The following is a 27368-nucleotide window of genomic DNA, read 5'->3' as shown; positions in this document are numbered from 1 at the left end:
GCAATTTGGTCCTGGTGAAAAATAAATCAGATCATCATGTTGGGAAGCTGAGAGCGCCAGGCCTTCATCCCTCTCCTTGTCTCCCTGTCCTCCTCTCCCCAGGCAGGGCAGGGACAGTGGCAGCCTGAGGAGGTAAGGAAGGCTGTCCTGCAATGAGGACAGGAAATCTCAGGTCACCACAGTTGAACCCCCTGATTCTGTATCAACTCAACATGCCCCTTTTCACTACAAATCAACGTTTGGAAAGAGAGACAAAAATAAACAACAATAAATAAAATTAGTAGACAGACCTCGCTGATTCGATTTGAGGATAAACACTGGTTTATACCTTATCAGGTACCTTGTGACCTTATTCCTTAACATTCTTTCCTGGAAGGGTCTGTTTATAGCCTGGAGGCTTGCAGGAGGACTCAGGCCCCTGAGAGGCACAGGTGTCAGCTGAGTGGCTTCAGGAAGCGAAGGCTGCTGACAGGGGCCTACAGGGATGAGTTGCCTATCTCCTTTATGAATGTTTCCCTGGGGACCACAGGTCTCTCTTATCTATGCTTGTTTCCTCCGACTGTCCTGAAAACTGCGAATAATCCAAAAATAACTTGTGACAAAATATATGTAACAGACACTATAGGAACAGATGGGTGGCACAGAGGAAACATGTCTATGCCAGCTTTTACTATGACTAAATTATTAACTCCGTGGACTTGAGGGCTGAGCCAGCTTGTGGTGTAAAAAGCATTCATTCCACCAAATAGGCCACAGATGTTTTTTATAAGCTTGGGATTTTTATTTTGTTTGTTTGGTTTTGTTTCTGTTTTTCGAGGCAGGGTTTCCTCTGTGTAGCCTTGGCTGTCCTATTTACTTTGTAGACCAGGCTGGCCTCGGACTTACAGAGGTCCGCCTGCCTCTGCCTCCCCAATGCTGGGTTAAAGGTGTGCACCACCATCGCCCAGCTAGCCTATATATGTATGTATATATGTGTGTGTATATATATATATTAATGTGTGTATGTGTGTATGTCTTTGAAGGTGAGAAAAAGGGTGATCCTAGAGTAGAGTTAGAGGTGGTTGTGAGCCACCTGGCATAGATGCTGGGACCCGAACTCAGATCCTCCGGAAGAACAGCAGGTGCTTACTGAACCACCTCTCCAGGGTCCAGAAAGGTAGAGTTTATTCCGTTTGAAGCTAGTGCTTGACCTCAAACAACTCCAGAGAGAATGAACCAGCCCAGCAGAGCCTTGTTCACTTCGTTTTTGGTGCTGTGATAATGACTTTGTCATCTGTGTCACTGGCCTGGTTAGGCGCCTGCATCAGGTGGTGAGACCCAGAACAGAAGTGTAGGAAAAATCTTAAGGGGGATTGGAAAGTAGAAATTCTTGAAAATAGCCATTTTCCCTTCATAGGAAATTGAGATATGCCTTTGTACAAAGAGAATTGCCTTGTTAACATTCTTTTTGGCCAGTTTTCACCTTGTGAAATAGGATATTTATAAACTTTCTGCTTTTAGAGAGGGGCCTCTCTGTAACCCAGGCCTTCCTTCTCCGTCAGCTCCCCTAGTGCTGGATTAAAGGTGTATACCGCTGTGCCCGGCTTACATATTTATAAATATTTCATAATCACAAATTACGTTGTGAATTATTTACTCGCCACCTTTTAATAACTGAGTTGTCTTTCCAGAGGTGGCCACAGAGCCCTTCTCAGAGCTTAAGAAAAGCCATTAGGACACCAAGGGAGCCCTTCTTTAGACGGGTCCTTGTGGTGGGAGAGGAATGTGAGAGAACAGGGGGACAGGTTACGGCCCACTTCCACCTCCACTGTCCCCCGAGACTAGGAAGAGTGTCCGTGGCACGACATAGTCTGTTTCTAACCTGGGAAGGTAGCCACCTGGTCCTCCAGAGCCAGGGCCCCCTGGAGGACCACCCCCCCCCCCGCACCCCTCCCTCTCCTGCTGCAGCATTATGGAAGAGTTCTTCTGGCCATTTGTGGAAGTAGCTTTCTTGTAGATCTGATCAGCGGGTGAAATTGGAGGTGTGCTATTTCTAAGCCTAATAGAGCTAGCTGGGCATCAGGTGCCCAGATACAGGAGTGTTGTTGGGGTTCTGACTAGACAGGCTCTTTGCTCAGCACGCACCTACTCTTTAGGAGCCATGGGTTAGGGATGCCCTTTGGTGGATCAGATTCCTGCCCCTTACCATGTGTAGGGGAGGGGGGGTCTCTCATATAGCATATCTACCGCAGTGCACAGGGTACATACTTAGGGAGTTTTCAAAGATAGAAATGTCTATGTGAGGGATATCTAGCTCAGTTTACCTTGGTGTGTGATGTTTCTTTTTCTGATTATGAAAACAGTTGTAGGAATTTCAGAAAACATGACCGAAGTGTGAAAACGAAAATAAAAACCACTTAGCAGATGTAACCCCCCTAATGGCCACTAATGATATTTTTGATATGTTAGAAATCTTTCTTTTGTGGGTAAATACGCATTGCATGCATATGGGGCATGGTTTTCATGTGTTATGCACGTGTGCACAAACACATGGGAGTTTTCAATAGTTGCAATCACATGCCGTTGGCTTCATCTACACAACAGTGGGGAAAGAAAGTAGGAGAAACTGTAACCCCCCCCCCCCCCCCCCCCACCGCCCCGTGTCTGAGGCTGGCCGTAGGACAGAGGGCTTTGTGGCAGGAGGGGGCTGAAATACATGGCTGACGTAGACATGTGGAGAGTCAATAAAGTTTTATTAATTGATGCCCTCCGGGTTTCAGGCGTCCTTTGGCAGAAGGCTCCCTTTCCTTCCTTTCTTCTTCAGCTCCTTTGCAGGCACTCAGGCCGACTTCAATTGTAGCAGCTCTTGTTCCGGCAGTGTGGAGCTCAGTCAGACGCTGGAACTCCCACCCACTGATTTGTAGGTTGCAGCCACTCTCTCCCTACCCACAGTGGCTTTCCTTTGAGAAGCCATCCCCACGCACATGGGTGTCTCTTACATTTTCTCCTCAAGCGCCTCCCTTCCCCTTCCTCTTCATGCTTAAAATTGGTATTAAAAAAAAAAAAATCTCAGGTGCTGGAGAGATGGCTCAGTGGTTCAAAGCACCTGCTGCTTTTCCAGGGGACCCAGATTCCGTTTCCAGCATCCACATGGTAGTTTACAGCCATTCATAACTCTAGTACTAGGGGATCCGATGATCTCTCTGGGCACCTGCACTCATGTGGTACATGTTCGCAGGCAAAACACTCCTAAACATTAAAAAAAAGGAAAGTAAAGGGAAGGAGAAAGGATGGAAGACCTTCTAGCAGAAATCCCAAATGCACTTAAAAAAATTTTTTTTTTCTTTTTTGACCAAACAGTGCCTTCAGAGTACTGGTTGCCTTGGTCCTGTCTGACTGAGTTTCTTGTACATATTGTCAGGAGAGAACAGTGGCATGGGTTAGAGAGCATTCCGTTACTGTAACAACACAACTGAGACAATCAGCTTAAAAAGAGAAAAGGTTTGCTTTGGCCTTTTTTTGGAAGTTCCAAGCTGGTCAGTAGAGCCTATTCATTGCTTTGGGCCTGTGGTGACGGGCTCTATCATAGCAAGAACACTACAGTACTCTGAGACGGTGGTGGGATTTTTTTTTTCTTATTTTATGTACATTGTTGTTTTGCCTGAAATCCCATTAAAAAAACAAAAAACAAAAAACAAAACCCAAACTGGAAACCATAATATACAAGCAAAAGTCACTTTTAAAAAAATGCCCAGACTTAAGCATTATGAGACCGCCCCCCCCAAAAAAAAACCCCCACCTCTCTAAAATCACTATTCAGTTTGTTTTCTGTTGACCGTCTACTGCAGGGCACGGGTCCTGCCCTTAAAAGTTTGTATACCCAGTGAGACCCCCATTGGAGAAAATTAAATTTTCTTTTCCAAGCAGTTATCAGTTGGAGACAGCTTCTGGGTTAGGGATGGGGCTTGCGTCCATTTTCCTCTCACTCATGGACCCCGTCTGGCCTGGACCTGTGCATGCTGCCACAGTCTGAGTGCTCTTATATGTGTCAGCCTTGTTGTGTCTAGAAGGCCTTGTTTTCTTGGTGTCTTCCATTCTCTCTGGCTGTTACATGGGTTTTTTTGTTTGTTTGTTTGGTTGGTTGGTTTTTGTTTGTTTGTTTGGTTTTTGTTTTTGTTTTTTTTGCGTCCTCTTCCGGAGTTCCCTGAGCTCTGACAGAAGGGGTTGGATGGGGACATCCCACTTAGAACTGAGTCTTCCAAAGTCTCTCACTCTCTGCACGTTGTCTGACTGTGTGGGTCTCTGTATTCGTTCTCATCTGCTTCAGGAGGAAGCTTCTCTGATGATGGCTGAGCCACGACACTGACCTATGGGTGTAGCAGAATGTTGTTAGGAGTCATTGCATCGCTACAGTCCTTTAGCAGAACAGTAAATAGTGTTTGGGTTTCCCCTAGGTCCATGGCCTGTCTGGTATCAGATTATTGGCCGCCTCAGCAGTAGCAGGTTTGAGTTCCCTCTCATGGAAAAAGGGCCTTAAACCCAACCTGGCAGGGCTTGCTTACTACCACAACTTCTGTGTTACTGTTGGGCCAGTGTGTCTTGCGAGGAGAGCACCACTGTAGATTGAAGGTTGTGTGGCTGCGTTGGTGTTTTCCTTTCTCTTTTGGTAGCATGCTGTATCTTCTAGTGTCATAGCACTACTCAGCAGGGGCAAAGGCCCCAGCTCGGCTTCTCCGTGCTCCATGAGTTGGGCAGGTGTTGTCTTCAGCAGTTGGCCTTACTCTCAGCTTGTGGAAAGCCACCAATAGACTTGGCAGTAGCCTGGGTTGTTTGTGGGTTTCCATGGGGCTCCTTTGACCCACAAATCAGTTAGAGGTAACTTGTTCCTAGCACTGGGAATTCCCTTGGTGGCGAGGGATGTCTTGCTGGGGCTTTGTCTCCTGGGTATTTGCTGAGTCCATTTATCTTTTTCCATATTTGTATGTATTTTAAGAAGCTTCTAATGTAGTAGATTTTCACATGACCCTGCAAATAGCCCTTAGTGTCAGCTGTCCCTTCCGTGTCCCCTCCGTGCCACCCTACTCTTCCCTTTTCCTCTTCATTTGATACTTCTGTTCCAGTGTGCCTTGTCCATCCATAACTGCCTATTCTACTTCCCCTTCCTGTAGGAGATGATGATGATCCCCGCCCCCCCCCCCACGCGCGCTTAGTCCCTCACTCTGTACCTGACCTCTGTGGCTATGTGAATTGTAGCCTGCTTACTGAAGACGTAATAGCTCATGTCCACATATATGCAAATATATACCATATTTGTTCTTTTGGGTTTGGGTTATCTCACTCAGAATAATTTTTACAGCCTGGTGTCATGGCATGTGCCTGCAATCCTGGCACTCCAGGAAGCAGAGGCAGGTGGATCTCTGTGAGTTCGAGGCCAGCCTGGAAACCAAAAACAAACAAACAACAAATAAACAAACAGTAATTTTACTAGCTCTATCTGTTTCCCTGGGAATTTCACGATTTTATTTTTAAACAGCCGAGTAATAGTCTATTGTGTAAATACACCACATTTTCAATATCCATTTATCTGTTGAGGCTGTGATGAAGAGAGCGGCAATGAATATGGTTGAGTGAGTGCCTCTGAAATAGGATGCAGCATTCTTTGGTTGTATGCTCAGAGTGGTATAGCTGGTTCTATTATTTTATTTTATTTTTAATTTATTTTATGTATATGAGTGCCCTATCTGCATATATACCTGCATGTCAGAAGAGGACATTAGGGGGCATAGGTTGTTGTGAGCCATTATGTGGTTGCTGGGAATTGAACTCATGACCTCTGGAAGAGAAGACAATGCTCTTAACCTCTGAGCCATCTCTCCAGCCTTATAGCTGGCTCTTGAGGTGGATTGGCTCCCATCCTCCTGAGGAGCTGCCACAATGATTTCCCTAGTGGTACGCCCACCAGCAATGGATGAGTGTTCCTCTTACTCTGCATCCCCACCACCATGGGCTGTCATTTGTCTTATCAGTCTTGGTTACTATGACAACGTAAGATGAAATCTCAACGTAGTTATCATTGCATTTTGATCCTTGTTATCCAAGCTTGTCTATCCATGCCTCTATTCATTTTTAATGTGTTTTCCCTCCCTTGTGCACTTAAAATTTGAGTGATTTTATAGACTGAGGTATTGGAGTTTTTATACTTACAGAATGTCTTCTCATGTTCACAGCTAGGCATGGCGCGGTGTGTCTGTGATTCCAGCACTTTGAATTCAGAGGCAGAAGGTTATACTGTGTAAAGCTATCCTAGACTACGGAGGGACTCCAGGCCAGCCACAGATACATAGAGAGCCCCTGTCTCAAACAACCCGAAGTAAAAACGTACTCCCTAACAAAAGAGAACTCGCTTCATGGGCAGCGTCATGACATGGCCTTTCTGTTTACATGTGTTTTTGTTGTATTGTCTTTACAGTCGAAATCAGCTGTCTGCTCTGCCCGCCTGCCTGTGTGGCCTGCCTCTCAAAGTCTTAATCGCAAGTAACAACAAGCTTGGATCACTGCCTGAGGAGCTAGGTCAGCTCAAACAGTTAATGGAGTTGGTACGTTACTGATTTCTAAGATGCTCTTGTTTGTTAACCGGCCATAACCGTTAAAGGTCCTCAGAAAGACTTCCTTTAAGGAGAAGTCTGTGATCTTCCTTCCCCTTGCTATAACAGAATACCCGAGTCTGGGAATTTTATACCACAGAGTGGTTAGGTCACAGTTTTGGAGGCTGAAAACACAGGATCCATTTGGGCTCTGCTGAGGGACTTCCTTATCCACAGCTGATGGCATCATGCTGGGAACAGGTATGTGAGGAGAAAGAGCACGTGGCTAGACAGGATGCTGAGGAGAGGGAGGGACCAGTTTTGCTCTCATTAGCTGTAACTGGGACCCAGCAGGGTGATCATCCCTGTCTAAGGGCATGCCCAGTACTCTAATCACCTTCCGCTAGGCTCCACCCCTTAAAGAATCCCCTTACTTCCTAACACCCCCAGACTGGAGACTAAAGTTCCAGTGTGTGAACCCTTGGAAGCAACACAGAAACTAACAAGCAGGCACCTGCCCCTTGGAGGCAGTGTGTTGTAAAGCGAGAAGACATGAAGCTGGCAGCCATGCTGTGCTGGGTCATGGTTCCTGATATGTGTAGGTTGCCTATGGGTCACACCTCCTGAATTTCACAGACTTTGCAGTTCCTGAAGTTGACAGGTTTTGGCATCATAGCAGCGTGATTCTTGCAGATTGCATATATATCCAAAAAAAAGTATGATTAAATTAGAAACTACCTCTGACAAGACAGGAGGTCACCCATAACGAACTCAAAGATCAGGGCGCTGATCCCAGTTCCTGTCCTACGCCTTAGTACTGCCACTGTCCTGCTTCCCCGTGACCCGCAAGATACAGAGTGTCAGAGAGCCAGCAGGTTGTAGAAGCTCTTGACCCAAATGATGGAACCCAGGCCAGGGAAACAATGAAGTGGAACTTGACCCTTTATGGTAACTTGAGTGGAAACACTCTCATCCATGGCAACTGTCCAGTAGACATCCAAGCAAACAAAACACATGGGTTCAGTGTATCGATGGCCATGTTGAAACTGTTGAGAGAAACAACAAAAAGTCCTTTTTTGTAATATTATACTTCACTGTAGAGAGGTAAAGCACTATGACCCCAGTATGTATATGACAGAAAACTGTCGAGACTGTTTGCACTAAGCCTTTCCTACCAAGTCTGGTATGCATCACACAGGAGGGTCATATGCCACACTTAGGATCAGCCAGACCCTGGGTGCTCAGTGCCACCAGAGCTGGGCCACCACTTTGATGACAACTCTGCAGCTTCGGTGTGGTGTCTTCTGTTTCCCCCTGGGGCTGGGCAAGTGTGCTTTTAGTAGAAAACGTGTGTGTGTGTGTGTGTGTGTGTGTGTGTGTGTGTGAGAGAGAGAGAGAGAGAGAGAGAGAGAGACAGACAGACAGACAGACAGACAGACAGAAAGACAGAGACAGACAGACAGAGAGACAGAGACAGACAGAGAGATGCAGTGGACTGGCTCAGTGGGTAAAGGAACTTGCCACCAAGCCTGATGACTTGAGTTCAATCTCTTGGACCCACGTGGTGGAAGAAGAGAACCAGCTTTCTGATCTCCACATGCATACACACACAGTAATTTAAAAAACAAGTAACAAAAAACAAAGGACAGCAGTTACTTGTGAAGCAGGTGAAATAGACTGATGAGCTTCTTAACTATGAAGAAATGCTGTGGCCAGCCTTGGTTAAGGTCATAGACTGAAAAAAGAGTACCTTCCATTTATTCTCATTTATCTTTGATTTAGTTTTATTTATTTGTTTTGTTTTTTTCTAAAACCGTAGTGTTATAGGTAGCCATGTCAACTTATTTTTAGTTATCAATTGGGGAAAGAGTTCCCTGGGGAGCCAGCTGTCATTCTGGAGCAGGAGGCTTTTGTTTTTGAGGTTACAAATTAGCAATTTGTTTAAGGGGAAAAAAAAATGTTGGGCACACCCTGAGCATTCAGACAATTCGCCTTTTAAGGCTTGTGTGCTGAGGAAGTCACTCATCCCATAGGACTATAAGCATTGTTTGTTGGCTGTTTTGGAAAAGCGGTTTCAAACATTTTCACATCAGAGTGTTCTGAATAGAGTCATACCCACTTCTAAGTGAGGGCGAGCATTCCAGGGTCAGTGTCCACTCTAGAAACAAGCCCAAATACCTCAGCCATCAGAAGGAGAACAGCTATTTGCAAAACATCACCTTAACTTGTCAGCACAGTACAGCTGAGTCTTAAGACAAACACTATCCACAACAGCCAGCACCTTGCACAGCCATCACCCTGCACAGCCTTCACCCTGCACAGCTGTCACCCTCCACAGACATCGCTCTGCACAGCCTTCACCCTGTACAGCCGTCACCCTGCACAGCCATCGCTCTGCACAGCCTTCACCCTACACAGCCACTGCCCCACATGACCAATGCCCCACACAGCCTACTTGTATTTCTACCTGGATGCAGGCATTGGTGCAGGGTGTTTATGGAATTCTAACTCTGTATCTGATCCTTTTAGAGTCACTACTGATAACAATAATCTACATTTTCAGACCTTACTCGCCATCTCTTGCAGCATAGACATTGTGTATGTGAGTGCTGCTTTGTGGAAAGAGGGAAGAGAGGAGGGTACCGCTTACTCAGTGTCTGCTCTTATCTGGCTGTTGACTAGTATGTTTACCTGCATCTCTTCGTAAAGCCGTAAAGTGCCCCAGCAAGGCAGGAATCATGTTGATACGCTACAGTCAAGAGCTGCCTTCAAGTTATTTACCTAAGAGGATGGAGCTGTGTGCCCGATTAAAGTCCTCACCAGACTGAGCTCAGTGGTACAGAACTGGCTTGGCGTGTTTGCCTCTCCAGGGTTCATTCCTAGAACTACCAAGATAGATAATTAGGTAGGTAGGTCAGTAGATAGATTAGATACATACATACATACATACATAGGTAGGTAGGTAGGTAGAGTTGATAGTTGACTATAGTTGATAGCTGGTGGTATAGACATTGTCTAAAGCACAAGATGGCCCCTCTCTCTTCGCCTAGACTCTAGCATCTAGTTTCGAGCACTGTGATTTCTTTCTCTGGAGCTCCTTAATTCAGTTTGCTGTGACTTTCTTATTAAAGTGATGACAAGTCATGGCTTGCAGGTGAGCAGGGGACGTTTGCCCCTGATGGCTCTGGGCAAGTAGACGTGTCTGAATGTTTCCTTACGGTCTGAATGACCTGTGTAGAACCAGGTCAGGGTGTGTGGGGACCTGTAGATGTGTGTAGACCAGATCTCATTTAACTTGTTAAAACGCTTGAAACTTGTTGAGAATGAGGTGTGTGTGTGTGTGTGTGTGTGTGTGTGTGTGTGTGTGTGTGTGTGTGTGCGTGTTTGCGGAGGCCAGAGATCAGTTGGGTGTCTGTCTTCCTCAATGGATTCTCCATTTGTATGTGTCTCTCTGTGTGTCTGTGCACGTGCATGCGTGTGGGTATAATATGCGTGTGTCTGTGTGTACACATAACTGTGGTCTGTGCCTGTGCATGGTGAAGCCAGGGGAAGAATGGTAAATTTTCTCTAGCACTCTGCCGTATTCCCACGAGACTGGATCTCTTGGAGAACCTAGAACTCACCGAATTTCAGCAAGACCGGCTGGACAGCGGGCCCCAGCAGTGCTCTGTCAACCTCCCCCCCAGTGCAGAGGGGTGACAGGCACACAGCACCACACCTGGATGTTACATCACTGCTGCAGAGCTGGTTCAGGCTCTCATACTTGTGCTGCAAATACTTTACTGAGCTGTCACTCCAGCCCCTGTGCCTTGTGTTTTGAGGTGACGATCTTGTACACGGTTGCTGAGCACACAAACTCAAGGCTCCTACAGGGGTTTCGCTGGCTGAGCCAGCTCTAGAAACGCGGTCTTTTCCCATACAATCCTGCTGAGTGATGAGGTCTGTTCGGTGAGAGGTGCTGTAGAAACACTCTGTGTTATAGTTTAACTGGCGGCCGTGAAGCTTGGCATACTAACAGTTTAGTGAAGTTGGGGCCTTTTATGGATGAGACCTTTGCCAAAGACTCAGGAGCTCCAGCGTGGTGCTGCGTGCTGAGTGGCGTGCTGGCTTCGTTGCTTTTTGTCAGTTCTGTCCTCACCCACTCCCTCACTGGGTGAGAGCACCCTGCCATCCATGCACGAGAACACAGGGCTGGATCCAGCACACTGGTTGGAAGGTGTGTTTCTAGGCCCTAACTAGACACGCAGTTTTTTATTCAGTTTTCATGAACTGTCTGGTTGTGTTCCCTGCCTTTGAGGTAGGTGTGGGATTGTATGGCAGTGTGCCTGCGGTAATCATTTGTCCATTAGTGGTCTCTGGAAATGTCTTTGACCTCTCTGGTTTCTGTGGAGACCCAGGAGTTACTCAGAGCCCCTTTGTGGCTTCCATTTCTGCCTTGATTATCAAGAACAGGGCTGGAGCATGTGTTTGTGGTAAGTGGAGAGGTCTGAGGGAGGCATAGTTTCTCAACGGAGAGGCACGGGTGTTGGGACATCATTTATCACATCAGAGGTTGAGTACCAGTCGATGTTTTCAGTCTTGTGTAGTCAGTGGATTTTCCTGGTACTGAGAGAAGATTAGAATTATTTAATACTCGTTTGCTCGTTTGTTTGTTTGGTGTGTGCAGATTAGGAAACGTTTGGTGGTAAGCTCCCTCCTCCTCCTCCATGTGGTTTCCAGGTGTCAGGGATTGAACTCAGGTCCTCAGGCTTGGCAGCAGGTGCTTCTTACCAGCTGATTCAGCTCTCTGGTGCTCGTCTCTCTTTTTATTACATGAGCGCACCGAGAGTAAGATGCTTGCCCAAAGTTGCAGAATGAGGCATACATACTAAAGGTGTGCTTCTGGGATGCTTGGAGACTGTTGTTGATAATTTGCTTTTCCACCAATTACATAAAGACCTAATTTTCTTATAGGCATTCTTGTGCTGGCATTGTGTCACTCCATCACGGAGTGCGGTTTTAAGTCATTGTTAGAATCTAAATGATGGAGTTGGGTTAGCTGGTCCATGAAAAAGCTTACATTTGAGTATTTGTATTGCTGTAATTAGAATTGCTCCTCTGACAGGAAGAAACAAGTTAGCAAATATTTGTAACAGTCGCTCCTGATCCTCGTGTTCAGTTGTGAAGTTGCAATGAAACATTTATTCTCTGAGGCTAGCTTGGGGCTAATAGAAAAGCCAGAAGGAATTAACGAATATTCTCGTAAGTAAATAAAGGTGGAATTTACAGTCTGATAACCTGCACTAATTGCAGACATGTACAGTATTGCTATTTGTTTTTAAATTTCTTTTTCTAAACATCATCTTTTCCAAATAATCTGTGAAGGAGCCTGCTGCCTTAATTAGGGTAAATTTGTACAGAAAGGCCCTAGAGAAGGAGGCCGTTCTAGAAATACTGCTTGTGCATTTTCAAGACTAAAACATCCCCAGACATGCAGACTATTAGCTCTTTTTCCTCCTCTTCCTCCTCCAACTAATTAGACATAAGTACCCATGGGTTTATTTTTATGATGAAATTCATAACCTCTTTGAGCTTTGGTGAGATTCCTCGGCCCCTGGGAAATAGGATTTGCCCTGTTTTTACCATACTGGTTGTACAGCGGTGGACAGCCTGTCTCTCCCTTGTGTAGTAGGTTTGCTTGGGAATTTTCCATTTATTATGTTATGGGGGTACATAGCTGGTAGGAATGTAGAGTATTATTACATAACTGACCCTCAGTGTATACTCTTTAGGATCTAGGCAGGATGGTGGCCTCTCTGCTTGCACGTGTCCATAGGTACCCTGACTCTTAGATGGAAAAATCGGGTACCCAGCTGATGAGGCGTTGTTTTATGTGTAGTAAGTAGGTGCTGCCTCTACCAGCGTCTGTTTAAATACAGCCAGCAGGGGTTGGTTTTGCTTGTCAAGGCCACAGTGTTAGGGGTTTTCCTGGAAGGGTCACCTTGGCCTAAGGGCTCCAGCATCCTTTGGTGCTGCCATTAACTGGGAACAGTTGACACAGGGCAAAGTATATATATGAATGTGTGTGTGTGTGTGTGTGTGTGTGTGTGTGTGTGTGTGTGTGTGTGTGTGTTTATATGTTTATATTTATTTCTTTATTTATGGAGCAGGGCCGAGTTTATCTCAGGAGAGAGCATTCTTTGAGTGTATTGCCTAAATATACAAGTTATCCTTTTGTTTCCCTTTTCTCACTTTTTTTTTTTTTTTGTTTGTTTGTTTAAGGAAACAAATCATATTAGAATGCCTTTGAAACTTGTGGAAAGTGTTGATCTCACATTGAGATGGATCTCCACAGCAGTGAAAAGCTTTTTCTATGTGATCACTTAGAAAATTCATAGGAAAGTAATATATATAGTTCAATAAATCCTGTCCACAGACAGAAAATAATGTCAACAGGTTCTTCCCCACAAGCCTGCCTCCACTTCTGACAGCGACAGCCCTGTGCCAGGCCTGATGTGCGTCTGGAGTGCAGGAGAGTGACCCAGTGTGACCCCTGCCTCAGGCTTGCCTGGGTTCCATGCTGGTGAGGGCCCTTGTGAACCAGTGTGGAATGGGCCAGGTGCTGATCCATAACTTAGCCAAGGCTTGGAAAGACCCAGTTCTCACTGGGAGGATTTGCTTTTGGACTCCGTGGCTGAGCAGAATTAGGCTGACTCTCCTGCGCAGTTTGGTTTCTGCAGAGGTGCTGGTGGAGGCTTGTTGTAGTTGTTGTTATTTTGTTTTAAGCACTAGAGATGTATGTGGCTTTTGAGGGGATGGGGTGGGATCAGGACAAGAGCCCCAGCTAAGGAGGTTCCTCTGAAAATTCTGTGACCCTGACCTCTCTCACCCTACTTCCGTCCTCAGACAGTTGAAGATAGCAGAGTCCATTGTATCAGCTACTTTGCACACCCCCTTTTGATGGGCTGCAGTCTCGTACTCTTGTACCGATGGTGGGAGTGTGCCTTTGTGAGGTAGTGCCCATTGGGCAGGCGTTTATTTGTCGAGGATCACGTGAGGGCAAAGTTAGAGGATAGGGCTGAGTGACTGCTGCAGCCCTGGTCTCACAGGGATCCTGGTTGTGGGATTGGAGTAGGGAGCGAGGGTTGGATTGGCTAGAGATGCATTGATCTGGTCTGAAGAAACATGGAATGGAGTTTTGGAAGGAGGCCTTGGTGACCTCCAAAGTAAAAGGTGTTTCTCAGGTTCATGAGTAACATGTCTATCTAAAGACTAAGCATCGCTGGGGTAGATTATAGCCTGAATTTGTCTTTGGTTCTGCAATAGCAAGGGGGAACCAGCATAGAGTTTGATTGATAGAATAAAACATTTTGGGGCCCCAGCTGCAAGGGAGAAGGAGCCACAGTATCGTGGGGTGTCTACATTAGTGAGAGTTAGAAATTTCATCCCTGCCTTACACCTGGCACTCTGCTAGGCACCAGAAAGATGGAGCAAGTGTGACATGGGTTCTTTCACCTAGAAACTGTCAGCTTTCTTGGAAGAGAGGAGGGATAAGGGAGCAAGTGAGCTACAGGTACACACTGCCTGCAAAGGGGAAGGGAACTACCCATCCCAGGTGTTGATCAGAGCAGGAGAGGATCATGGGAATGGTTTCCATGGGAAAAGTTGAGGCTTGGGTTGAGCCATAACAGATGAGTAGGAGGCCAAGAGGACAGTGCTGGAGCTTGCCTGTCAGGCAGGGGGAAGCCTGAGTGGGTTTGGGACTGTGAAATTGCTTCCACTGCAGCTCCAAGTGGTGACTGCATGGCTTGAGTGTGGGGTGCAAGAGAGAATACTTTGAGAATGGCCCTGGAGAAGCTGACGGGCCTCCTCACAAAGGCGGAAGAGCCTAAGCCGATGACCAATAGAATGAAATTTGTACTAGGATAGCTCTGTTTGTCAAGGATGGACTTGATTTGGGGGAGGGGGCAGTGAGGGACAGAAGCCAGCCAGAGGATGTCATGTGCAAGAGTCCCTTAGCGAGACAGCTCAGTGTGGACTGAAGGAAGTCCCAGAACTGAGAGGAAAGCAAAGTCCAGCAACGTACGGGAGCTGAAGGAAAGATGTGGGGGATAATGAGTTTCTGTGAGGTAAGAACCGCGCCTTTATTTTACGCGACACAAGCTGGTTCTAATCTAGGATTAGTGGGGTCTTGTACTTGCAGAGAGAAGATGACAAGATCCTCATACCCCACAGACTTGCTTACCAAATGTGTGCAGTGGTCGGCCACAGCTCTCAGCCATGTGCTAGCAAGTCCATTTGGAATAAATCGCACATCCAATCTATGTGCTGCTATTTCTCTATGTAAGAGCTTGCCATGATGGGTGGCTATGTAACCTTCCTTCTGAATGGTGTTGGCTGGGTAATTCCTTCCTAGTGTCAACTGGCATCTGCCTGCTTGGGGCCACAAAGCTTCATTTTCCCCAAGTTGTGACTATTCAGAGCTAGTAACATTGCCTCGTAAGTTTGTGGTGGGAGTTGAGTAAGGTCTGAGCGCCTGAAAGGCGAAAGTGACAAAAACAGCTAAGTAAGTGACACTGATGTCTTTTCTCCCCTCAAAGGACATTGGGAAGTAAACTCCTTTCTTTCACTGTTGATCCCCACTGACTAGGGACCTGGAGGCCAGGATAAAAGTACAATGTGGAGTTGTCCAAACATTTAAGTTCTTTGAGGAGAATTCACACGAAATGCTTGGGAAAGGGCATTTGTTATCCCTGTCTGACGCCCCTTTCTCCCCGAACCCTCCTTTTGCTGCAGGATGTTAGCTGCAATGAAATCACAGCCTTGCCTCAGCAGATAGGCCAGCTGAAGTCTCTTCGAGAACTGAACGTCCGAAGAAATTACCTTAAGGTTTTACCACCAGGTAAGAAAGGAGGCCAAGGTGAAGAGAACGGACACATCACTTTTCTTGGTTTACTTTTATGAGGAGTGGTGGGTCTTGTGTGTGTGTGTGTGTGTACACGTACACACCCTGGCTGCTATTAATTATTTGAATCTCACCAGCAGATATGAGAACAGTGGTGTTCATGTTATAATTTGAGTCAAGGCTAACAGCTGCACAACCATTCGTGGGACATATGTCAGTTTTCTAGGGCTGCCATAAAAGGACCACAGAATGCATCTCTTTGCCATTCTGGGTGGTTTCTCCTGAGGCCTTTACTCCCCTCCCACTGTTTGTGTTTGTATCCGGATCTTTCTTCACTGTCACACACCAGATTAAGGTTTGCCCTAATCAACGGGGTGTTACTTAGTTACCCCTTTAAAGGCCTCGTTTCCATATACCATCGGATTCTGATACACTGGGGTTAGGAGTTCTGTATGTGACTTTTGGGGTGTGGGACTTGGCCAATCCATCCCGGGGGCAGCATGGGTTCTTTTTAGACAGGTGTGGGATGTTTCAGAACATGAAGCTAACGGTCCGGATGGAACAGTCTTGGTCTTGTGGATCGTGGCTGTCAGGATCTCTAGCTTTGGGGATCTGGGGACACTGGTTGGGAACCCACAATGTCTGCTCTCAGCCTCAAGATGAGGGTGAAGCTACTGCTGAATCATCTTTGCATTTGAGGTCACTCTTAGCAGTTCCAGCGATGGCCCTAAAGCTTCACATGGACACTTGGTTCCCCTGACCTTAGCACAGTGAGTGGTAGTATCCCCCAGACAGCACTGCCATGAGTTCCCTTTTATTCAGTGCATGAGGGTTTAAGCATAAAGGCATATTTACTTGGAAGTTGCAAATGGTCTTAAGGGGTTTAGTGCATAGCTTAGTGTGTAAAGGATTTTCTCCATAAGCAGAGAAATATGCTTGGATCCCTGGCATTCACATACAAGCCAGGTATGAGGTATGGAGGTACACGGGTCTCTGGAGCTCACATGCCAGCTAGCCTGGCCAAACCAGTGGGCTACAAGGTCAATAAGAGAGTGGCCCAGTTAGCACTAACTGTCAACACGACACAGCCCAGAACCACCTGAAAAAAGTCTCCTCATTAATCCTTGTAAGGTTGGTTTGTGGGCCTATATATGAAGGGTTGTCTTGATTGCCAATTGCTGGGAGAGGGTCCGTCCCACTGTGGGCGGCACCATCCCTACACAGTGGCCCCAGCCTATGTGAGAACAGCTGCTGGAGGCAGAGGGCAAAGCAGGCAGTGTTCCACCATGTTCCTCTTATCCTGGCCTCCCTTAACAGTGGACTGTGGGCGAGGGGAACCCTCTCCTTCCCTGAGCTGCTGCTTTTCACCCATGTGTCAGCACAGCAACAGGATGGAGACCAGAGCAGAGAGTCTGTCTCAAAAAATAGAACAAACTAGAACAAACGAGAGCGAGCAATAGAGATGGCAGACTCTGCCTTCCATCTGTGTATACAGGTACGTGGGCAACATCTGTGCATGTGTGTGCACTCCCACACGAAGGAACGCATGCACGCACACACTCATGCACACACTCTAGTCTCATTCCTGTTGTGATAAAATGCCCTAACAAAAACCATCCCAGGCAGAAGGGATTATTTTAGCTCATAGTTCCAGGTTACACTCCATCATGTGGGGAAGTCAAAGTGATAAGAACTTGAAGGAGCTGGTCACGTGAGCAGTCAAGTCTAGAGAGAGAGTGAATGCATCATGCCTGTTTGCTTGCTTGCTTATGCTGAGTTACGTTTCTCCATGGATGCAGAGATTAGAACTCTCTGTACAGTGAATGACGCTGCCCACAGTGGGCTGGGTCTTCCCACACTACCATAACCTAGGTAAGACAATTAAAGCTAACTAACACACACACACACACACACACACACACTCATGCACACACAAACCTCAGAAGTAAGTAGATGAGAAACAGAGTGCCAAGCACATCTTCAAAAAACATACCCTGCTTTCCAGAGATCATTTGTTTAAAGACTCTCTGTCGTCCAAAATATACTTTAATTTTTTAAATTTGTTCTTTGAGAGTTCCATACAACATGTTTGGATCATGTTGCTCTGCCTCCCCAGTTCTTAACAAATTCAACCCTGCTTCCCTACCCAGCCAACTTTGTGTCCTATCCTTTCCACTTTTTTTTAACTCTTCAAGACCAATCTGTGCTACCCAAGTATCCTTGGATGTGCGGCCTCCCTTGGGAACATGGTCATGTTACCAGGGGCTGCACTTTAGGGAGAATTATCTCCCCCCCCCGCAGCAGCTAACAGTTGCCAGTAACTTTATGGCTAGGATTTCACGGTCAATATTCACCTCCACCCCGGGATTTGGTCTTGCGCAGGTCTTGTGTGTGTGCTGTTGCAGCTGCTGCAGGGTCATGTGTTAAGCTGTATCCAGAAATTGTAGTTTCCTTGTGGTCCTTATTGTCTGGGTCTTATACTCCTCCTCACCCTCTCCTCCTCAGCGGTCCCCCAAGCCTTGGGAGGGGAGGCTGGAGTATAGTGGTCCATTGAGAGCTGACTCTCTTTATTCGCTTCACCTTGGCCATTTACAGGTCATCTGCTGCTTCTCAGATGAGAGCTGAGAGATGTACTGAGCTGTGGGTATAACAATAAGTTACAGGAGTCTATGTAGTACAATGCCGATTTTTAATGGAATAGTAATAGTGGATTCTACCTTAGGGCCTATTCCCTGTCTAGCCATAGGTTCTTGGACCTGTGTAAAATGGTACTAGGTATGGTTTTCATCTTGTGGGGTGGACTTAAATCCAATCATAAATAAAGTGGTTGGTTACTTCTATAATGTTTGCGCCACTATTGCACCGGTGGGCGTGCCTGGCCAGACCAGCCATTATTGTACCTCCCAGGGTTGAGAGCTGGGTACGCTCGATGACTTTTTTCCTCTGGTAGCATGCATAGCACTTTTCAAACTCTATGAATCTAGCCAGTAGGGATGACACTTCCAGGTCAGCGTGCCACCTAGATTTCTCTATGTTACGTGCCTCAAGTTAGGGACACCTTCAGAAGCAGGATCTTACTGTCAAGTTCCGGAGATTAACCAAGAGCATTTGGCGGTAGCCTGTGAGGTTTGGGGACCAATGGGGACCTCACTGACCAGCAACTCCAGAAGAAGTAACCTATTCTTGGCATTGGGCTTTTGTTTTGTGGTTCTCCTCCTCTGGCGTTGGTGTCTAGTTAGGGACATTGTTGACCCATTATAGGTTATAAGGTAACCCTGGATTATTAACTCTTTTTATGTATGCGCATAGGCACATTTAGGAAGCTGCTGCAGTAGCAGAGTTCCATATGATTCTTTTTTTTTAAAGGCATCTTGGTACAAAAGCGCACTTTTTTTTTTTTTTTCTTCAAGACAGAGTCTCTCTGTGTAGCCTTGGCTGTCCTCGAACTCACTGTGATCCGCCTGCTCTGCCTCCCAAGTGCTGGGATTAAAGGCATGCGCCACCACGCCCAGCCCTTAAAAGCGCAGTCTTGAAAGCAGTTGGCATCTGGTTCCTTTGGTGTTTGTTAGTGCGTCAGTTTGGAAACTTTGCCTGATTTTTGCCAGCCTGTTGCTGCTTGTTCAAGACATGGAAAGAGCTCCCAAAAAACATGTGGCAGAGCTTTGTAAACTGCTTAGTGGTAGAAGCCTCGGTGTCTGCTTGCCATTTTATTTTACCTTGCACATGCTAGCTTGCATTCATAGAAAAATTAGGAAATGCTTCTGTTTAGCAGGCATTGCCTTATCTGAAATGAGCTCATATAAAGAGATTTACTTTTCCCATTCGTTATTGCGCAGTCGCATTTCTTTGAATGTATAGAACTTTTCCCTGATAATAACTACAAATAATGATGACGCTAACTACAAAGGAACAAAATTTTAATTCACAGCACATCTGTACAATCCAGCCTTTCAGGGACTAAGGCGCCCCTCTGCACTTGCGCGCCTGCGATAATCATTGTGGAAATGTCATAAATAATTGAACCCCTTTCCAGAAGAGAAGACCCATTACGTCCCTGTGTGGCCACAGTGCGGCACAGGGGAAAGAGGGAGCACCTGCAGACCTGAGGCTTGCGTTTCTCGCACCACGTTCTCTCTCACCTTGCGGACATTCTTTTCCCTAAAAAGATCAGTTACAACTTACTCTGCCTTCTGGATTTTGTTTTCTCAGCTTTGATATTTTAAAATACACCCAAGAGCTAAAACTGAAGTTTACTGGAATGTCCTTTCTATTAAAACAACAACAGCAAGGACAAAATCTGAATATCAAGTTTCTTTCTGCCTGGGTCTGGAGAACTCTGCTGACAAGAGTGTTGATGCCACAGGCAGCCCATGAGTGACCTTCCGGAAACATTTATTTAAGTTTGTTCTCCTGAGAAATCGCTCCTCATATGTTTTCAGTTTGAAGAGGGGGAAAAATAGAAGTTTTCAACCCAGCTACCCCAGTCAGTTTTGTGTGTGTGTGTGTGTGTGTGTGTGTGTGTGTGTGTGTGTGTGTGTGTTTCCTACATCTGATGTAATTGCAGGGACTGAGTAGTTACTTCTTGGCTCTCTTCGTGGAGAGAGAAGCGTGGAGTTCCTCCTCAGCTTTTTCCTCCTCTACTTCTTCCTCTCCTTTCTCATTCCTCCTCTTCCTCCTCCTCCCAGCTGTCTTCCTCTTGCTTCTGTTCTTCCTCTTCTTTTCCTTCTTCCAGTTGCCTCCCTCTTCCTGTTTTCCTGCTTGCCCACTTCCTCCTTTGGCCCCCTGCCCCCGCCCCCCTTGGCTTGCTTTCTTCCGTTTCCTGTTCTGCCTCTTGACCTTTTCTGGGACAGCCTTGCAAGCTTGTCATTACTTCCCGTGTGTTACTGCTGTGAGACTAGGCTTTTCCTTCTCTTACACCGCGACGTGTGGCGAGGCAGGGCCCTTGTAAAAGCGTCCCTCATCTATTTACCTGCGAGTTCTCTGCTCCCCCCAATAGTCCTCTGGTCAGGATCCAAAGTCTTCATTTTAGCTGGGAAAGAATTGCTGGGAACACTTGGCTATGTAACAGTTATTGTCACACAAGCCATGTCCCACAGAACACAGTCCCATTAAATGTTAACACTGCTGGAGAGATGGTTCAGAGGTTAAGAGCGCAGTCTGTTCTTCCAGAGGTTCTGAGTTCAATTCCCAGCAACCACATGGTGGCTTAAGACCATCTGTAATGAGATCTGGTACCTTCCTATGGCAGACAGGGGCACATGCAGGCAGAATACTGTATAAACAATAAGTAATTTTTTAAAATGACCAGTATTCTATTAAAAAAAAAATGTGAACACTGGGGAAACAGCCTAACTCTGAAGTCATCCTGCCCTAGGAATCCCAACCCTTCTTAGCTGGTCTACAAAGTGTAACATGAAAAACCTAACACAGTGACTAGGATTTTTTGTTTCTTTCCTTGCTTGTTTTGTCAAGTTGACAAAAGCTAGGGCATCTAGGAAGAGACTCAATTGAGAAAATGCCTCCAACAGATTAGCTCGTAGGCAAGTCCTTTGGGGCATTTCCCTAAGGAATGTTTGCTGTGGAGGGCTCCAGCCCACTGTGGGTGGTGCCATCCTTGGGTCGGTGGTCCTGGGTACCATAAGAGAGCAGGCTAAGCAAGCCTTGAGGGGAAGGCAGTAAGCAGCACCCTTCCTGTGGTCTCTGTATCAGTCCCTGCCCTAACTTACCTTAAGATGGATCATAAGCTGTATGCTGAAACAAGCCGTTTCCTCCTCAGGTTGGTTTGGTCATGGTGTTTATCCCAGCAACAGAAACCCTAATACAGGATCCTCTTTCCCTCCCCTTCATTCTTATGCATCCAATTCCTCCACTATGCATTGCTGCCCCATAACTCCTCCCTGTGCCCACAGCCCTTCACCAGAACAACCCTTAGGAGTACAGCCTGAGATGCAGTGGCTGCCCCACGGGGGAAACTTGCGCTGCTCTGGGCAATGTGGAAATAGAGATTCCTTGGCATATGCTTTGAAAAAAATACACTTCCTGAGTTTGTCCTGTAGAGTCTGACATGGGCTTGGCTTTGAGACCTGGGGGTTGAGCACTCCTCTTCCTAGAATTTTGGTCTCTTTCCTCTCTGTTCTGTAAGTCCAAGTGATGCCCTGAGGTGTGGAAGATGGAAAGCCCCGTCATTCCCGGGACCTTGTGTTCTGAGAAGATACAGCACTCGCCCCAAAGGAGTGGTGTTGAGACAGTTAAAGAAATACTGCAGAGCCTCAGCCATGTTGGCAAGGGGGAGGAGGAAGAGGAGGAGGACGAGCTAACTGCTGCTTAAAGGCTTTGGTCCTCTCCTTCGGGTCCTCATCCTGTCTAGTTTCTGGCTCCCTTCCACTTTAGAAGGCCAGAAGTTTTTGAAGCCACTCTATTTTGGCCCTTAACAGCTCCCATACCGAAAGTGCTGGGCACTGCTCTGGAGTGACCCCACTGTGGTCACCACCCAGCCAGCTCAGAGATCTGCCAGTGTCACCCTAGGCTCTGGTGTCGCTTGTCGTGCTGAGCAGCTGCCAGCGTTGGTTCAGAGTGCTTGAAATGACTGAGTGTTTACTGTGCCACTGGGCGGGATCCTCAGGCTGAATGCGACATCCTCCCCTGGGAGTTGAGCTGTGGACGAACTTCAAAAGCAATAGAACGAAGAAGCCCAGCCAGATGGGGGAATTCTGGGTCCTTTTTGGAAAATCCTAAATTAGATAACATCGTGAGCTAGGGGTTTGGGGGACCTAGGGTTGGTGGTGGTCGCAGCCCCTGACAAAATCAGGAACATGTTTCCTGAAGCTCTTTCTGGGCTGGTGCCAACTTGGGGACATTGACTAGATAAGGGTTTTCTGTAGGCAGCCTACCGTTTGTCGTAAGCAAGCACAAACATGTTCTGTGCGACGTGGCGCGTGCGGTTTCTTTGCTGGAAGAAAACAGGCTCTTTAGATAAAAGAATGGCCAGTGGTCAGTGGCCCCAGTACAGTTTGTAATGACTGGGTACCCAGGGAAAGATGCCCCCATTCAGGGAAATACCCTGTACGTACACCACATATTCCTATCGTCTGCACAGCTTACTTTCAATTCTCCTAAGCCATGCATCTCTAGATACACAGAGAGTTGATTTTTGAGTGTGATCCTGTTGTTTTCTGATATAACTTTTTCTTTTTTCTTTTCTTCCTAATTTCCCTCTTTTGTCTATTCTTTCAGAACTGGTAGATCTCCCCTTGGTAAAGTTTGACTTTTCCTGCAACAAAGTGCTGGTGATCCCGATCTGCTTTAGAGAGATGAAGCAGCTGCAGGTGCTGCAACTGGAAAACAACCCTCTGCAGTCCCCTCCTGCTCAGGTGAGGACTTGCCCAGAGCCATCCTTGTGGCCAGGCCTGCACAGAGTGACCCCGTGACTCACCGCAGAGCCCCTGCTGTGATGCCCTGTATACCCCAAACCGCACTAGGCGTGACGAGATGCAGTCAACACCACCACCCCGCATGGTAAAGGTTTCAGTAAATCTTACTACTAAGTTGCCTTAGGCAGCATCGCATCTGTGTCATCTCAGTCACGCATTTGAAGCTTTGTCATAGAGCACGGGGCCTACAAAGCAGGTGATAACGCTCCTTGTGTGAACGTTAGCTAGGGAAGTGGAACTTAAACATCTTAAAATATGATATTTTTTTGAGACAGTGATTAAACTCAAACATAAAACTGTGAGAACTCTACAAAGTATCTATGCTTCAGTATACGAATGGAAATAGTTCACAGTTCTTTAACTTTTTAAATGTTGTAGTGACTTATTAAATCTATGATTATCTTTTAAACTGTTTTTAATGTTCATGTTTTGTTTTTTTGAGACAAGGTTTTACTATGTAGCCCAGGTTGTCCTGGAACTCACTCTGTGGAGCAGACTGGCCTCAAGCTCACAGAGATCCAGCTTCTTGAGTGCTGGGATTAAAAGCATGTGCCCCGTTATCTTTCAAGCTCTTTTTTTTTTTAAGATTTTATTTTTATTTATTTATTTATTTATTTATTTATTTATTTATTTATTTATTATGTATGCAACGTCCTACCTGCATGTACACCTACCCGCCAGAAGAGGGTACCAGATCTCATTATAGATGGTTATAAGCTACCATATGGTTGCTGGGAATTGAACATAGCACGTCTGGAAGAGCAGTCAGTGCTCTTAACTCTGAGCCATCCCTCCAACCCTCTTTCAAGCTCTTAACTGCTCTGTGTGGACTTGAAAATAAATGTGCCTTTTCACCCCTTGTAGTTGGACTATTACCAATATTGTCTGAATTTTCACTTAAAGATATTTTTGTTAGAATTTAGTGGTTTCAAAGGTTAGGGATTTCTTGAGCATGATTTTCTGTTCAAAGTAGAATTTGCAGGAAACCGTCCTAAGACTTCTCGTGTATTTAATGCCCATTGTTGGGGGGTTACTCACCGCGATGCACTGAAGATTAAATTACATGGCCAGGGACCTGGAACTTGCCTTGTTTTGTCACTCAGGACTAAACTCCTATTACTGATTTCTCCATAGATTTGCACAAAAGGAAAAGTGCACATATTTAAGTACCTGAGTATACAAGCGTGCCAGATTAAGACAACCGACTCCCTTTACCTCCCCTCCATTGAGAAGCCACATTTACACCAGCACGTGGAAGACAGGTGAGTTAGTGCCTTCCCTCCTGAGAGAGCCTGCTTAGGCAGTGCTTAGCCACAGTTGCCCAGGTGACGACGCCAGAATCCATGGGCTTCATTTGTGTTGCTCACATTTACGACTTAGAACTGGATAAAGTGATGGCATACAAAAAAATCGATGCCGGAGAGACTCTGATTCTTCTAATGTACCCTCTCCTGATCAATAATCAGTCCTTCCTGAGTCCATGTGTGCATGCTTATAAATAGGATTTATAATGGGTTTTCAGGCTTACAATTTGCATAGCCATATCAACCGATTGTAAAAGCTAGTAAATTTTAAAGCTTGCTGTTATGAAGCTGGGCGTGGCAGCATACACCTGTAATTCCAGGACTCAGGAGACAGGGTTGAGGGGTTCATGGATTTGAGGCCATCAACCTGAGCTATGTGGATAGCGGGATGCTGTCTCAAACCTGCTGCTCTTGCTCATCATGACTGTGTCAAGCTGAAACGCGTTAGGAGTTAGCGAGTTTCCGTGTACCCGCATGCTGCTACGGGTAGCTTAACGACTAACTGCAGGCTTCCGTTTTTAAAATGCAGTGTGGGTAATTTCTTCTCATTTCCAGTTTCACGTGGAAGTGTTAGAGGCCGTTCAAGCATCCTTGGGCCATTTGTGGTGTAAGACAGGCCGTGAGCACGCAGAGAACAGGGTAGCCACAGGGACCCCCTTACAGAAATACTGATTCCTCTTTGAGAATTCTCCAGGGCAGAGATCACTTCCTTTTGCTAAACAGGGTGATTTGGAATTTCATACTGTCCTAGTGGCGTTTTCAAAGTAATGCTTTAAAATATGTATTGTTTATTTTATGTTTATGTTACAAGGCATAGTTAATCACCAGAAATGTTTTCAAAATTATTGAAAATAATGCTTTACTACCTTTGAGGTAAAACAACTATATATCTTACTGTTTTTATATATGTACCAATAAAGCTGGGCGTGGTGGCACATGCCTATAATTCCAGCACTTGCGAGGCAGAGGCAGGTGGATCATTGTGAGTTCGAGGCCAGCCTAGTCTACAAAGCAAGTCCAGGACAGCCAGGACTACAAGAGAAACCCTGTCTCGAAAAACAAAACAACAGCAAAAAACAAACAAACAAAAACCAAAAAATTGGTAACTGTTTCAAAGAAATAAGTTGTCTCTCAGAGAATACAGAGAATTTATGACGTTCTCAGCAGGTGTACATTTTCATTATGTGTATGGTTTTCATTGTGCCCATAGCTTAATAGTTCTTAGAAGTAGACTGGCTTGCCATGTAAGAATAATTACAATAATAAGTTTTATATAATGAAGCCGTAATCACATTATTAACTGGTGTCAACTTTGTGATTTTTAATTCTTTCCTAAATAAATCGGGTGATGGTGACACGTACCTCAGCAAGAAGGACTCTGATTCCGGTGTTGGGAGTGACAACGGAGACAAGCGGTTATCTGCCACTGAGGTAAACCTGGTGACCACAGGACTGCCCTGTGTTCTGGGTCCATCCGTCTGTGTCCACTACAGGACTGCCCTGTGTTCTGCCACTGGGGTAAACCTGGTGACCCAGTACTGCCCTGTTCTCTGCCACTGAGGTAAACCTGGTGACCACAGGACTGCCCTGTGTTCTGCCACTGAGGTAAACCTGGTGACCCAGGACTGCCCTGTTCTCTGCCACTGAGGTAAACCTGGTGACCACAGGACTGCCCTGTGTTCTGCCACTGAGGTAAACTTGGTGACACAGGACTGCCCTGTGTTCTGCCACTGAGGTAAACCTGGTGACCCAGGACTGCCCTGTTCTCTGCCACTGAGGTAAACCTGGTGACACAGGATTGCCCTGTGTTCTGCCACTGAGGTAAACCTGGTGACCCAGGACTGCCCTGTTCTCTGCCACTGAGGTAAACCTGGTGACACAGGATTGCCCTGTGTTCTGCCACTGAGGTAAACCTGGTGACCCAGGACTGCCCTGTGTTCTGCCACTGGGGTAAACCTGGTGACCCAGGACTGCCCTGTTCTCTGCCACTGAGGTAAACCTGGTGCACAGGACTGCCCTGTGTTCTGCCACTGAGGTAAACCTGGTGACACAGGACTGCCCTGTTCTCTGCCACTGAGGTAAACCTGGTGCACAGGACTGCCCTGTGTTCTGGGTCCATCTGTCTGTGTCCACTACAGCCTTTTTTCTAGAAGAAGCCGGTGGTGCATTTGAGTGATTTCAGGGGACAGTTCAGTCACATTTGTGAAAGCAGCTTGGAGCCCCTAAATGGTGTGTAAATAAATAAATATGAGCTGCTGTCACTCTGCATGCCTTAGTATTTTGGGAATAACTTACAAGTAGGGGCGCCCTGTCTTTTTCCTATCCACTCCAATATTATGTAGAATATTCTTCAGTGCTAAATAAATATTATGAGAGGGCACGTATTAGTATGAAGTGCCTTTATACATATGCCTGTCTTTAACAGTAATTTAGGGGAATGTAGTTTATCCACATTTCCAAGTGTTAAGGAATCAAATGTGCACTGTGTTTGAGAAGCTCATTCACTGAAATGTTTCCAACTGGCCGTCACGTTTTAAAAATATTTAAATTAATCTGTGTGTTCAGAGGGTGCGTATGTGTTACAGCACACGTGTGGCTGTCAGAAGGCAGTGCGTGGGAGTCAGTTCTTCTCTTCCATCTTCCACCATGTGGGTTCCAGGGGTTGAACTCGGCCAGGTCACATCGGGCCTGGTTGGCACCAAGCACCTTTACCTGCTGAGCCATCTCGCTGACCCTTAACATACAGCTTTAAAAACATTTGTATTTCTGGCACTTCAGCTCTGTTGTGTTCAGAAAATTAAATTTATTTGTAAGCTCAGGTAAATCAGTCTGGTGTGATAGAGTGTTCTCTAATGGTGAAGCGTACCATCTCGTGTATAGTCCGTTAGATCCCACCAGGGGTTCTTGAGGCTGTAATGGTTTAGTCAGTTACTTATTTCATCCAAAGAAACTACGTTTTTTTTATTTTTATTTTTATCAAATATGACTTCAGGAAGAAATTTTTTTCCCCTCAGTTTTCTGGTCTTGAGCTTTAGTAAGCAGAAAAGTTCATTTTCCACAAAATGTTCCATGAAGTAGTATATTTAAAAACAAAACAAAGTTGGCTGGGGAGATGGGTTAGTTTTGTAAAATGCTTGTTATGCAAGCACACGGACTGGAGTTCAACCCAGAGCCCCCATAAGATCCA

The 27368-nt window shown here is 46.1% G+C and overlaps 1 protein-coding gene and 1 long non-coding RNA gene across 6 annotated transcripts in view; one reads left to right on the top strand and one right to left on the bottom strand.

Moving 5' to 3' along the window:
* Window positions 1-27368, top strand: part of Lrch1 (leucine rich repeats and calponin homology domain containing 1) — a 193488-nt gene that overhangs the window by 111104 nt on the left and 55016 nt on the right. For all 3 annotated transcript variants that reach the window (XM_051160833.1, XM_051160831.1, XM_051160832.1), the window contains exons 3-7: window positions 6449-6575; window positions 15339-15444; window positions 22681-22817; window positions 24012-24139; window positions 25549-25612. In XM_051160833.1, the coding sequence (XP_051016790.1) occupies window positions 6449-6575; window positions 15339-15444; window positions 22681-22817; window positions 24012-24139; window positions 25549-25612 (562 nt within the window). The remainder of the gene's footprint in view (window positions 1-6448; window positions 6576-15338; window positions 15445-22680; window positions 22818-24011; window positions 24140-25548; window positions 25613-27368) is intronic.
* On the bottom strand, window positions 25633-26145 carry LOC127202186 (uncharacterized). Of its 3 annotated transcripts, XR_007832287.1 has the most exons (4): window positions 26052-26101; window positions 25966-26008; window positions 25836-25922; window positions 25633-25792 (listed from the first exon to the last, which is right to left on the bottom strand). It is a non-coding gene; the product is annotated as an uncharacterized LOC127202186 (long non-coding RNA). The 3 variants fall into 3 exon arrangements; XR_007832286.1 differs by lacking the exon at window positions 25966-26008 and having other exon boundaries at window positions 26052-26145; XR_007832285.1 differs by having other exon boundaries at window positions 25966-26089.

The sequence above is a fragment of the Acomys russatus genome, chromosome 18 (genome assembly GCF_903995435.1).
Source record: "Acomys russatus chromosome 18, mAcoRus1.1, whole genome shotgun sequence".
In the NCBI taxonomy this organism is placed as follows: Eukaryota; Metazoa; Chordata; class Mammalia; order Rodentia; family Muridae; genus Acomys; species Acomys russatus.
This window is presented reverse-complemented; position numbering and strand designations above follow the sequence as displayed.